Source organism: Vipera berus, assembly GCF_964194415.1.
Source record: "Vipera berus genome assembly, chromosome: Z".
In the NCBI taxonomy this organism is placed as follows: Eukaryota; Metazoa; Chordata; class Lepidosauria; order Squamata; family Viperidae; genus Vipera; species Vipera berus.
In genome coordinates, this window is record NC_138205.1 from 15,922,232 (window position 1) to 15,936,758 (window position 14,527).

General features: G+C 45.4%; 1 protein-coding gene across 1 annotated transcript; it reads left to right on the plus strand.

Annotated features, from left to right (window-relative positions):
• The first annotated feature begins 13,766 nt into the window (after positions 1-13,766).
• LOC308677474 (histone H1.3-like) lies at positions 13,767-14,487 on the plus strand. Its single transcript, XM_081343918.1, has one exon. It carries the CDS (start codon positions 13,820-13,822, stop codon positions 14,465-14,467), a length of 648 nt encoding a protein of 215 aa, XP_081200044.1. The 5' UTR covers positions 13,767-13,819; the 3' UTR covers positions 14,468-14,487.
• Positions 14,488-14,527: the final 40 nt, after the last annotated feature.

Genomic DNA, 14,527 nt, shown 5'->3' on the forward strand with positions numbered 1-14,527 from the left:
TGTCCCCAAGAGTTTTCTCCTCAAACAGCAGACCTGACATCAACTGTACCCCTTTTACTTATTATTCTGCATTGTGGTCCTTAACAGGCAAGCAAGTGACTTAGCCCTTCATATCGGTGGTCAAACAGCTGATAATGAGCTGGAGTGTTGAACAAAGGAAGTTGGAAAAGAGATGGCAATATTGGTTAAACCTTTGCATTGACTCATCAATTATTTCTCATGCTGTCCTCCTTTCTTTCTTTCTGGAAGCAGAGGGCCTGAGTTTAATGGCAATAGTGACGAGCAATTACTTTATAATTGCCTTTATAATACAGGACATTTGTTCAGGATGCTAAGATGAAGGAAGAAGGCCAACAAGGGTGTTGCTTCCTTTTGTGCTAGCAAAATTCTCCCCTGTGGCTGGTATCTCCATGGTGTTTTGAATGTTCAGCAGCCCATGAAGGGGAGGACATCGGAAATGGGTGCAAGTAGCAATAACAGCCACATCCCAGGGACAAATATGTGCTAATGAGGAAGCTTCTGCTAAGGGCTTCAACTGAGGGACTACAAAACATCGGGAGAGAATAAGTGAAAGAGTGGGGAGAGGGAAATGAAAGCAACAGTAATTTGGCCAGTACTGCAGAAATTTAATTACTTATAGATTTAACCTATGCCTCCAAAAAGAGTCTGCAAGTGCTGTTAGCGAATGGGGTGACGATGCACGGAATAATATTAATTATGAAAGTAGATATAAAGGTGTAGAACAAGCCACAGGCAGACGTGATTTATAGCTGCTAAATTTCCCACCCCGTACCTGGAAAACTGCCTTTAATCAACCATCTTGCAGGAAGAAATATAACGATACGTTTGCATCACTACTTATTTTTGCTGGAAAAAGAAGAGAACTGGACATCATTAGCAGTAAAGGGAGGGAACTGAGTCAAAAAAATGATTTTATGCCACAATTCTACATGGGTCTATGTAAAAGTAAGCCCATTAAGTTGAAGGAGGTCTGTATGGATAGAGGACCTTAGCTCTACAAAAGCTTGTCTACCGTTTTAGATAAGGTCTGGAGGGAGAGAAGACTATAGAGATATCTCTATATCTCTAGATATCTCTATTCTAGAGAAGCTGAGATGAAGAGTGGGATTCCTGCGACCATTCTAGAAGCTCTAAGCTACTCTTTCTAGATAGCTTAGCAAAGTCTTTGTCTCTTGAGTTGCAAAAGCTTTTAAGATACCTTGTTGAAATGTTGATTCTTGAAGTTAAATTAGGACTATCCTTTCCTGCATTAGAGCCAACACCATTTATGGAGTAGACGGCCCCATTACCCACCCCCCTTTAGCTAACAACCAAACCTCCTGGTGCTGTTTTGTTAGTTTTTTTTTAAACAGTGTTTGTGTTCTTCAGAGGGAGGAGGAGAAGAAAGGAGTGGCATTTCTAAACTTCATTATCATCTTCTATTCTGTGCTGGGTACCAATTTCAGGCAGCCTTCCCCCCCCAAAAAAAGAGTAGATGACATTATGGAAAAGGACTGATAGGATCAGCACTGGGTAAGGAAAAATGAATGGAATGGAAAAATGAACAGACACAGAAATGACTGGCTGAAGATTGGTGCCTTTACTGTGAATCTGCCTTCTTAGCTTACCTCATCAAAGAACAGGTAGGTGAGATTGAAAGCACGTTTTCCTTTCTGTCTATAGAACCTTTTAAAAATGTAACATACCAGCAAAAAATGGAAGGCTCACTTCTTCCAGAGAATTTGATCCTATCACCCATCTGATCTCAACATCAGTTGCTTCTGTATGTCTAGCGTAATATCCTTTTCCATGTCATTCATGAAGCCTGTCATATGCAAATTCACTTTCAGCTCAGTCTCTTTTGTCAAGTAAAACTTGTTCCTCTTCCATAACACATTTTAGAGTTTTCCATAGAAGCAGATATTGCTATTGACATTGTTAATATTAACTTCTGACTTCACTTCTCAACAGCATCCTTCAATAATTCCAGTGTTAGAATATTTTGTGTCACTCTGTAACTGTTAGTCAAGTTTATGTGTACTTCTCCTTTAATTGAAATATTTAGTTCCCTCTAGTATCCAGTATTTAAAATCTTTTTTTTATTTAAAATGAAACTATTTTCCCGAAGGAAGATTGTTTCTAATTAATTCCACAATCATATTCCAAATTTATCTGGAATTCTAAAATTAAAGTTTTAATCCATCTTTTGATGTTTATTTTTTTTTAAAAAAGCTTGTAGTTCTTAATTCTTAAGCTTGTAATTAAAACTTTATTTCATTCAGGATTGAATGCAAAATGACCCAGTGCTTTCAAATGTGTCAGTCCAAAGGTTTGTAATGGCTAAAAGGTAGCTAACAAGCTATTTCCAAAAGTGATTAGAAAAGGAAGTATGCAAAGTTAGTGTCCTTTCAAAGGTGTGTACCATCCTTTGAGCAAGATAACTATTCCCTTATCTCACCCTGCTTAAAACCTGCTGGAGACTGCTATCTTGCAATCTTCTCAGGAGGAGCAAATGTGTGGAGAACTTGTGGGTGATCTCTACCCCTCCCCTTTGTCCAGTCAGGTTCGAAAAGGCCAGTCTAATCATTGACTCTTTGTTCTCTGTGGTTGTCAGCTCTGCTTTTTCTTGGAACTATCTTCAGTTCGCCATTCTTTTTCTGTGAGTCTCAATACTCTTAAGAGACACCTTGTACAAAATATTTATATTTATATTTATATTTATTATATTTTTATACCGCCCTTCTCCCGAAGGACTCAGGGCGGTGTACAGGGCAATAAATATAAAAACGGAATACAAAAGTTAAAAAACAATTAAATATTATGCCCAAGTTTAAAACAGTAATTAAAAAACATATTAAAACCCCAACCCTAACCCATCAAACAAGGTCAGATTGCTTGAATAAATAAGTTTTTAGATCGCGCCGGAAGGAGCGAAGGTCGGGGGCCATCCGGAGCTCAACCGGCAAGTGGTTCCACAGGTCTGGCGCGCCCACAGAGAACGCTCTCCCCCTAGGGGCCACCAATCAACATTCTTTGATCGGAGGCACCCTGAGGAGGTCCTCTCTGTGGGAGCGCACTGGATGGAGGGAAGTTGACGCTGGCCGCAGGTGTTGCCGTAGGCAATCCGGACCCATGCCATGTAGGGCTTTGTAAGTCATTACCAACACCTTGAATCTCACCCAGAGGACAACCGGCAGCCAATGCAGCTCGCGGAGCAAAGGTGTAACATGGGAGTATCGGGAGACTCCCAGCACAACTCGCGCGGCTGCATTCTGCACCAGTTGGAGCCTCCGAGTGGTCTTCAAGGGCAGCCCCATGTAGAGAGCATTACAGTAGTCCAGACGAGAGGTCACGAGCGCATGAGTGACTGTACGCAAGGCATCCCGGTCCAGATAGGGTCGCAACTGGCGCACCAGGCGAACCTGGGCAAAGGCCCCCCTAGTCACAGCTCCAATATGCTCTTCTAAAGAGAGCTGTGAGTCTAGAAGGACCCCCAAGTTGTGTGCCCTATCTACGGTGGGTAATAGCTCACCCCCCATGGCAAGAGATGGAATAATCGGAATTTCCCGGGATGCCGGCACGAACAGCCACTCAGTCTTGTCAGGGTTGAGCCGAAGGCTGTTCCTCCTCATCCAGACCCGGACCGCCTCCAGGCAACGGGACATCACGTCGAGGGCATCACTGGGGTGGTTTGGGGTCGAAATAAAAAGCTGGGAATCATCAGCATACCATATCACTGGCTCCTGATATTGAACTGCTAAAGAGTTCTTAGCTCAATGTAAAATTGTTCAACATCTAATAAGAGAGTCTCACTTGTTATTCAAATCAGGCTTAGTACAGGAAATTAGAAGGATTTTTAAAAAGGGATCCAGGGTTGATCAGGGAAACCACAGGTCAGTCATCTTGGTGTATAATTAATCGGCCATGACATCTCTGCTCTGCAGTTGGAACTGAACCTCACTCATATGGTCACAGAGAATGTTTCACCACAACTACCCAATTTTGGCACCTCCGCCACAACCCCTGGCTCCCGCTGAAGGTGGGAGCGATCTGTGCACCTTTGTGTCCGCTGCAACATCCCATGTGATCCATGCTTTGCAGAAGCCTTGCAAGAGCCGACCTACTAAACGGAAAGTGAATCTCCGGCGGTTTCTCCAAAACCAGATATGCAGGTATTGTTGGAATGTTTTCAGCCTCCCTACCTCTGGAGCAGGGGGGTCTTGTGGACTTGTGGACTACAACTCCCAGAATTCCTCAGCCAGACACTCTGGCTGAGGAATTCTGGGAGTTGAAGTCCACAAGTCATAAAAGGGCCAAGTTTGAAGACCCCCTGCTCTGGAGTAACCAGACCTGTTCTAAGCCACCATCCTAAAATGAACTGGGACCATTTAGGTCCGTGTTTGTCCCAGCTTATTGGTAGAAGAAGGATGTCACCCAGGTGATTTAGGGATGTAATATTAAAGCATCTCCCAACTGATGCTTTCAGATTTGTTGGGTCCTTAGCTCTAAGAATTCCCAACCCACATGGTCTTCTGGAAGTTCTAGCCATGCATTTAACTTCAGCACCTCTGGAAGGTTTCCGGTTGGGGAAGATAAGCTGCAACAGGAGTTCTCTTTATACCAGGATTGATGTTTTTAATTGGGTTTTGGAGGGGAGACACACAAGGACATTTTTTTGTTTTTGCTTTTCAGGGAATTTATTTTTTTTAAGGCAGAAAAGGTGAAATCTGATTTCAACACAAAGAAAAAGGAGGGTGAATGGTCCTGTATTTGTTCTTATATTATGAAAAAGTGCACCAATGAAAGCGGGCCTGGGTGGGGCTGAGTGGATTTGAATGGCATAAACCTGGAATTGGGAAAGCAATTCGCTAGGACACACCTGGAATACTGCATCCAGTTTTGGTCACCATGATGTAAAAAAGATGTTGAGACTCTAGAAAGAGTACAGAGAAGGGCAACAAAGATGATTAGGGGACTGGAGGCTAAAACATATGAGGAATGGCTGCTGGAATTGGGTATGTCTAGTTTAATGCAGAGAAGGACGAGGGGGGATATGATAGCAGTGTTCCAGTATCTCAGGGGCTGCCACAAAGAAGAGGCAGTCAAGCTGTTCTCCAAAGCACCTGAAAGCAGGACAAGAAGCAACGGATGGAAACTAGTCAAGGAGAGAAGCAACCTAGAACTAAGGAAAAACTTCCTGACAGTTAGAGCAATTAACCAGTGGAACAACCTGCCTCCAGAAGTGGTGAATGCTCCAACACTGGAGGTTTTTAAGAAGAGACTGGACAGCCATTTGTCCAAAATGGTATAGGGTTTCCTGCCTGAGCAGGGGGTTGGACTAGATGACCTCCAAGGTCCCTTCCAACATCATCATCATCATCATCATCATCATCATCATCATCATCATCATCATCATCATTATATTATTATTATTATTATTATTATTATTATTATTATTATTATTATTATTATTATTAAAACGGGGCTTCAGAACATCATGCGGTCTGCACTTGATTCCTCTTACTTTTAGAAGTAATTAGTGATGATGTGCTTCACATATACAGGTAACTTACGACCACAATTTAATTCCTATTGCTATGCAAGCCAGTTGTTAAGTGAGTTACACCTGATTTTTACAACCTTTTTTTTTGGTCTTGGTGAAATACAGCAGAGTTATCATCTGTGAAGGGTAAGCAGAGATGTAATAGCAAAATTCAGAAGTTTGTTTAAGCTGTAATGAAATGTAACACTTTGTTCTACCGGGTAACTGCCATTCACAGCTTTTTCCCCTCTCCTTTCCATCCCACCCCAGGAGCTTTTCTGACATTGAGGCTGCTACTCACAGCTTGGCCTCCTCCATTCTTTCTCAAGAAGCTCTGGCATTGCCTAAGGTATCCCAGGAAAAGGCCCCTCTGAAGCCCCCCACATCCCAGCCACTCCAGACTCCTCCTGGCTCTTTCTCAGGCATAGCAGAAGCTTTTGCAGCTCCAGACCCAAGCCCTGGTTGGTGTCTCTCCCTTGAGTCTCTCATGTCGGAGCCTGATGAATTTTTTGAACCCATTGCCAAGGAGAACTTACTCGACCTAGATGCATGTGGTTCAAATCTGCTGGGATATGATACATACCCCGATTCACAGTCCTGTGTACTTTCAACAGTCTGTGGAAACCTCCTGGAGCCCCCCCTCCAGTCTGCTCTGCAGTGTCTCATCTCTGCTGCCACTCCAAAGGCAACGTCAGCTTCTGCCTGTGACATCCACATGCCCTTCTGAGATGTGGGAATAGGATGGTTTTCCACTACATACCAGTGTTTGTAGAGGAAGAGGAGGAGGAGGCAGAAGAAGAGGCAGGAAGAAAGAAAGAAAGAAAGAAAGAAAGAAAGAAAGAAAGAAAGAAAGAAAGAAAGAAAGAAAGAAAGAAAGAAAGAAAGAAAGAAAGAAAGAAAGAGAGGAAGGAAGGAAGGAAGGAAGAAAGAAAGAAAGAAAGAAAGAAAGAAAGAAAGAAAGAAAGAAAGAAAGAAAGAAAGAAAGAAAGAAAGAAAGAAAGAAAGAGACATTTTCAACGTACCCTCACTTTGGTGAAGAGAGAACAGCAACCTCCTTGCTGGAGAGTTTTGGGACATGCTTTGGTGTTAAATCTCTGTCATGCTAGCCTTCTGTAAATGGATAGAAGGAAAAGCCTTGAGGAAGAGGAGGGAAAAAAACACCCTCCCCCTCCCCAAAGAAAAAATTTGTTCAGATAAAAGAAATCTGAGTCTGAAGCTGTAACCTGAGAAGGCATCTGAGATAACCTTCCCCCGTTCTCATAAAACTAAACTTCTGACTTTCAAGGTTCTGTAGTAAAGCAGCTGTGTAATAAAAGTACTATTGCCTGCACGAGGTTGGTTGCCTAGTGGGGCCTGCCTTGACATCTTTCTGCGCCCTTAACCTATGTTGAGATGCCAGCGTCTAGCATTGCATAGCCGGTGGCTCTGTTGGGTGAAATTTTGGACAGCATCAGATGGAAGGAGGCTATTCAATGGCGGGTTTCTTCCCGCCCTCCCCCGCAACGCCTCTGATGACTTCCCCCACCAAAATTTTAAAGGCCAAAGAGAAGATGGCTTTGAGCACCTTTTCTGTGGTTCCCACTTCTGTCCTAGTTGAGAGGGATCGATGGGTGTTTGAAAGGGAAACTGTTACCCAGTCTCTGAAGTCAGCTTAGAATGGTGTTATAAAATAAACAGGCCAATCCCACCCCCCCCACCCCACCGCAACTACCTCCAACGTCATAGGAAAAGAAAAAAATCACACAACCCAGAGGCTACTCACCTTGCACCCTTCTACCTGCTGCAATATTTGATATCCAAAATATTGCCCACCAGTGGCCCAAATAAATCCTCTTCCCCCCCTTCCCTCTCCGCTGGCCTCCCCTCCAGAAAAATTGTGGTGTTCATGATACAAAGTTTCCCATGTCACCCTGCTCCATCATAGGAAAAAAAATGTTTATTTGTGGTACTTCTGTCCCAGTGAGAGACAGTTTAGTGTAGTTGTTGTAGTTTAAGAGATTATGTGACTAAGAGTCTCCCCTTAAGCAAGAACCCAAGCCGGTGATCCTGGGCCATGTCATTTCTCTCAGCCTTAGAAAGAAGAAGGTAAGGCACGCGCGCACGCACGCACACACACTTAAATTCCCCCTGGAAAGAGCTGAATATAGTGTACATACTATTTTGTTCTCTTAATTTTTTCCAAGAACATCAGCACCCATTAAGATAGGGCAAGCGATTAGTCTGAAATTCCTGAGGAGTGAAGGAGGAAGAGAGAGAGAGAGAGAAAGAGAGATTGAGATTCTTTATCAGATGGTGGATGTCAGTATTAAATATTTGTTTCTTTCTGCCCCCTAGTGGTTTGATCAATATTATGTGAAATCCCACCATCACCAACACCACCAAACTCTTTTAAAGCAAGGATTACGTAGAATCAAATCAGAGGTAAAAGCCACTTTCTGTCTTTCCTTAGTGATTTGCAAGAAGATTTTAGTTCTTTGATGAATGACAACCATTCATTTATGGGAGAAATTAAATGAGCTTATAAAAGATGTCAGCACTAAAGTCAACTCATGTCCTTGCTTATACAGGTAGTCCTCGAATCGCAACTACAACTGAGGCCAAAATTTTGTTGCTAAGCAAGAATTGCTGATTTAAGTTGTTAAGTAGGTTTTGCTCCATTTTATGACCTTTCTTGTCACTGTTGTTAAGTGGATCGTTGCAGTTGTTCAGGCAGTAATACGGTTGTTAAGTGAACCTTGCTTCTCCATTGACTTTGCTTGTCAGAAGGTTGAAGGGGATCACATGACCCCAGAACATGGCAACTGTCATAGCTACATGCCAGTTGCCAAGCCCCTAAACTTTGATCATCTGACCTTGGGAAGGCTGCAATAGTCGTAAGTGTGAAAAATGGTCATAAATCTCTTTTTTCAGTGTCATTGTAACTTTGAACAGTCATTAAATGAACGGTCGTAAGTAGAGAACTACCTGTACAGTGGTAGCTATTTTTTTTCCTTCTTTGCCATTCTCAGGTGGGGCAGAATATTGGAAACACCAATTAAAAGTAGGGGCACTGAATGCCAACAGGTATGTAACTGAAAAGGTTCTTGAAGAATTATTCCCCCCCCCCTAATCTAATTTCTCATTTCCCCTAATCTAGGGGTCCCCAACCCCCGGTCTGTGCACCAGTACCGGGCCGCAGCATGCCAGCAACCGGTCCATACAGATAAGCAAAGCCCCATCCCCAGGATGCAGGCAGTACAGGAAACCATGCCCCGTCTGTTTCTTGGAAAAACCTCTCTCCACGGAACCAGTCCCCGGTGCCCAAAAAGTTTGGGACCTCTGCCCTAATCCACAAACCACTCGGCAAGTCTACACCAGTCTCCCAGTTCTTTATATTTTTCTCCTTTTTTATTCCCTCCTTACTCTGAGTCTTGGCAATGGGTGGGAAATGGACTAGTTTCCTGCTAAGCTGAGGCTGATGTGCAATTTTTCCCAATTACTTTGGTTACGTAGCACCAATGTGTCCTTCTTGATTTATGCCTTATGACTCTGTTCAGTGCTGAAGACAGGTAACAAGATAACAATGTAATACAAAATACAAGACACATTCAGAAACTAATGGAGGTAGTCCTTGACTTATGACTTATGTAATAGAGCCTGCCTTTTACAGTTGAAAGTGGTGAAGTTCATCAAGTGAACCCAAATGACCGACCAAATTTTATGACTTTTTTGTGGTGATTGTTAAGGAAATGCCATGATTATTAAGCAAACTCTGCAGTCCTGATGAGAACGCAGCAGCCATTAAGTGAATGCCACAGTCATAAAACGACTGCCACGGTCATACTTGGCAGGACTATGCAAACAGCCATAAACATGGGTTGGTTGCCAAGCACCCAAAATGTGGTCATGTGACTGGGGTGGTGGCGGCTATTGGAACTTCGGAACTAGGTAGTAAGTACCTTTGGGGGATCCATTGTAACTTTGAATAGTTACTAAATGACTAGTTTTGTAGCTGTGCCCACATCAACATTACTTTGCTAAGCATAACACACTGAAAATTTCTGAGTGGCTCCCTATCCAAGTAGGCTTCTGGGGATGACATCAACTTACATTTTTCTTGACTTCCTGAAACTTTATATTCCTTATGTGAGAAGAGGAAGAGGAGGAAGAAACGCATTTTGTAAAGTTAAGAAACTAAGGAGGAAAAAAATGTACTATTTTTCCCCCATTTCTTTAGAAGTAAGCAAAATAGAGGGACGCGGTGGCTCAGTGGGTTAGGACACTGAGCTTGTCGATCAGAAGGTCGGCAGTTTGGCGGGTTGAATCCCGAGTGCCGCGTAGCAGAGTGAGCGCCTGTTACTCGTCCCAGCTTCTGCCAACCTAGCAGTTCGAAAGCACATAAAAAATGCAAGTAGAAAAATAGGGACCACTCCGGTGGGAAGGTAACAGTGCTCCGTGCGCCTTTGGCGTCTAGTCATGCCGGTCACATGACCACGGAGACGTCCTCGGACAAGCGCTGGCTCTTCGGCTTTGAAACGGAGATGAGCACCGCCCCCTAGAGTCGGAAACACGACTAGCACGCATGTGCAGGGGAACCTTTACCTTTACCTAAGCAAAATAGATAAATGGACAGGAGACACTTTCCAAGGGGGGATTTTATTTGCTGCCAGGAAATGTTTCTTGGCACAACAAAAGGAAATACAGGTACAGGTTGTCCTCGACTTACAAGCACAATTGAGCCTAAAATTTATGTTAATTAAGTGAGCTTTGCCCCATTTTACAACTTTTCTTGCCACAATTGTTAAGTGAATCATTGCCATTGATAGGTTACTAACATGGTGGTTAAATGAAATCTGGCTTCCCCTTGATTTTTCTTGCCAAAAGGTTACAAAAAAGAATCACATGACCCTGGGACACAGCAACGGTCCTAAGTATGAACCAGTTGCCAAGCATCTGGATTTTGATCACACAATCGTGGGGTCGTAAAATGGTCATAAGTCACTTTTTTCAGTGCCGTTGTAACTTTGTATGGTCACTAAGTGAACAGTTATAAGTCAAGGACTACCTGTAGTCCTCGACTTGCGATCACAATTGAACCCAACATTTCTGTTGCTAAAGGAGACATTTGTGAAGTGAGCTTAGCCCCATTTTATGACTTTTCTTGCCACAATTGTTAAGGGAATGACTACAATTGTTAATTTAGTAATATATGGTTGTTAAATAAATGTAGCTTCCACACTGACTTTGCTTGTCAGAAGGGGATGACACAAGCCCAGGAGCCCCAAGATGTGTCAGTTGGCAAGTGTCTGAATTTTGATCAGATGACCATGGGGATGCTGCAAGGGTTGTAGGTGTGAAAAATGGTCATAGGTCAACTTTTTCCAGTGGTCTTGTAACTTTGAATGGTTGCTAAACTGTTGTAAGTCAAGGACTGCCTGTATTAGACAGGATATTTGACTATGGAGAGTCTCAGTCATCCAGATCATGGCGGTCCCAAAGGTGCTTTTTCAAGAGGCAACTGGATTTTCTTGTTTTTTTTCCTTTGAAGATGTTTCGCTTCTCATCCGAGAAGCTTCTTCAGATCTGACTGGATGGCGGGGAATGGAAGGATTTATACTCCTTGCAGACAGCTCGTCATTTGCATTCTTTTGGAGAGTTATTGAGGCCACCTGGAGGTTTACCTGTGTCCTCAGGGTCACCTGAGTGGTGCAAATGGGTGTGGAGCCTTCTTGGAACTGCTGAAAGGACCGTGATGTAGACTGGAGGTAGATGATGTCGTATCCCTCCCCCTCTGCTGGGAGAGGGGGATATTATGGATCTCTTCTCCATGTATCCAAGAACTGATATTATCCTATCTGATCTGGGGATCAATGGCTATCAGGTTGCCTCTGAAAGTCACCTGCTGACAGATTAGTGAGAGACTTGTCTACAGGTAGTTCTCGACTTAAGATCACAACCAAGCCCAAAATTTCTGTTGCTAAGCAAGACAGTTGTTAAGTGAATTTTGCCCCATTTTACAGCCTTTCTTGCCTCAGTTTTGGGTGAATTACTGCAGCTGTTTCAGTTAGTAAAATGGTTGTTAAGCTTCCCCACTGACTTTGCTTGTCCCCACATGACCCTGCGGCACTGCAGCCATCACAAATATGAGTCTGTTGCCAAGCATCTGAATTTTGGTCAAGTGACCATGGGGAATGCTGCAAAGGTTGTATGTGTGAAAAATGGTCATAAGTCACTTTTTTCTGTGACTAAATGAACTATTATAAGTCAAGGACTACCTGTACTTGGTTGGCCACTGTGAGAACAGACAGCAGGAGTACATGGGCCAGGGCCATGGTGGCGAACCTATGGCACGCGTGCCACAGGTGGCACATAGAGCCCTCTTGGTGGGCACACGCACTGTCGCCCCAGTCCTAGGCCGTCAGCTGGGTTGTATAAAACCTTTTTGCTTTAGGCCTTTGCTGCTGTGTGCAAAAAAAAAAAAAAGTTCAGTCAATCAATTTCAACTTCTTGCGGGGAAAAAAAAGATCTCGCAAACTTGGAATTGATTGAACTTTTTAGACCCACCCAGTCTGCCGTTACCACCGCAGCCACGCCCACCCAATGGGCCACGCTCACCCGATACCGATGATACATAAGTGGGTTTTGGGTTGCATTTTGGGCCCTCGGTCTCTAAAAGGTTCGCCATTAATGGGCCAGGGGGTCTGATCCAGCAGGCCACTGCTTATGTATGTCCTTATGGTAATTATTGGAGGTGATGGATACACATTCCAAAGATTTCCAGGGTAAGAACTGGGACAGACTTGGTTAACTTTTAATTACTCCCAACCTCCATTGTTATCAAACCTACTCAGCTGAAAGGCAATCACGAATGCATATAATATATGCCATAAAGTTTCATTCCCCAGCAGCAATATAAAATGAAACCAGAACTATTGTACAATGGAGGAATTTTAAAAGACAGGATTAAAATACTTCCTATTTCTCAGAGTTAAACCAAATTGAACTGACATATCCTTGTGTTGACAAGAAATAGAGAAATCATTTTAAAAATACTATCAGTGCTTAGAAAGTCAGCAATCGTGCTTGATTGCTGGAGATAACGTCTGGAAAGAATAAAAGTTCAATGTAAGTTTTACAGAAAAGTACTGATCACTCCCAGTGCAATTGCATTTCTACTATCATTTTATTTTTTTCTAGCATTAGTGACTGGGTATCTGCTACTAAACTACATTTCTGAAAAGTGATAGTCAATTACTTTGAAAAAAATACGGAGTGTTTATTAAACACCAGCGATAGTTTTCTCCATTTTATGCCACTGGAATTTTATAGGAATCAATATACACTTATCCAGGGGCCATCCACAACATATTCTTCAGGTCATCGTTCATTCCGCCAAATTTTGGATTTAAAGTTAGGATTTTTCCCCCCATTAAACAACAGCAGGGAGAATGAGAAATGCAGGAAAGGAGCCATTTAAAGACCTTAAACCTTTTGAAGCTGCCCCGAGCCACTCACTCCTTGCCAGAAACGATGCTCGACGGCGTCCGACAGACAAGCAAACTTCTGCGGCCGGTCCGAGGAACCGGACATTCGGGGCGATCGACGCTGTCAAAGAAAGAAAGAAGGAAGGCAGGCAAAAACCGGGTTTTTCCTGGGAAGAATAAAAGTAAAAGTCCCCAATCGGAAGCGTTTTCCCAGCGAAGTCGCCTCACTCCGACTCCAAAGCGAATGAATGAATGTGTTACTTGGGACAATTCAAGCGGCTTCTCCAGCCGAGCGGCCGTCCGGGGAGAGGCGCTTTCCTCCCCACGCCGCCCCGGAGTCCCCCGAGAGCGGCCCGGCCCCCTTCCCCAGCCCCGCACTCCCGAGACGAGGCCGGAATTTACGCCAAAACACCCAACATCTCCTGGCCGGAGACGCGCCGAGCCGAGAGCCGCTCGGCTTCCGCCCGCTTTTCTCCCGCCCGCCGCCTGGCCTCGGCCGAGCGCCGCCCCCGAGCGAAAGGCCGGCTCCCCCCGCCCCGTTTCCCCCGGCCCCGGGCGCGCCCCGCCGCCCCGCCGCCACTCGGGGGAGGCTTTTGGGGCCCCCAAGAAACACAAAGTGGCCGCCGGCGGAGCCGCGTCTGGCTGGCGGAGAGCGGCGCCCGCCAACGCACCAATCAGGGCGCAGCTCCGCCCCTATAAATAGCAGGCAGCTCCGGCGCTGCGGGTCAGACTTTACTTTTCGGCTGCCGGAGACTCTGCGTCCGCCGCCCGCCCGCCCGTCGACGCAAGGAAGCCGAGAGGCCCCGAGGAGAGCATGTCCGAGACGGCGCCCGAAGCCCCCGCGGCCGCTGCGCCCGCAGCCAAGGCGCCGGCCAAGAAGGCCAAGAAGCCCGCGGGCGCCGCCGCCAAGCCGCGCAAGGCTTCCGGGCCCAGCGTCACCGAGCTGCTGACCAAGGCGGTGGCCGCCTCGAAGGAGCGCAACGGGGTGTCCCTGGCGGCGCTGAAGAAGGCCCTGGCGGCGGCCGGCTACGACGTGGAGAAGAACAACAGCCGCATCAAGCTGGGCCTGAAGAGCCTGGTGGGCAAAGGCACGCTGGTGCAGACCAAGGGCACGGGCGCCTCGGGCTCCTTCAAGCTCAACAAGAAGCAGCAGGAAGGCAAGGACAAGGCGGCCAAGAAGAAGCCGGCCGTCAAGAGCAAGAAGCCCGCCGCCAAGAAGCCGGCCGCCGCCGCCGCCAAGAAGGCGCTCAAGAAGCCCGCCGCCAAGAAGAGCCCCAAGAAGGCCGTCAAGAAGTCGGCCGTGGGACCCAAGAAGGCGGCCAAGAGCCCCAAGAAGGCCAAGCCCGTCAAGCCGACGAAGGCAGCCAAGAGTCCCGCCAAAGCCAAGACGAAAGCGGCTAAACCCAAGACTCCCAAAGCGAAGGTGGCCAAGCCCAAGAAGGGGGCGGCCAAGAAGAAGTAGAGGCGCTTCTTTTGACTTTCGATCCCAAAGGCTCTTTTAAGAGCCACCCACTTTTTCTAT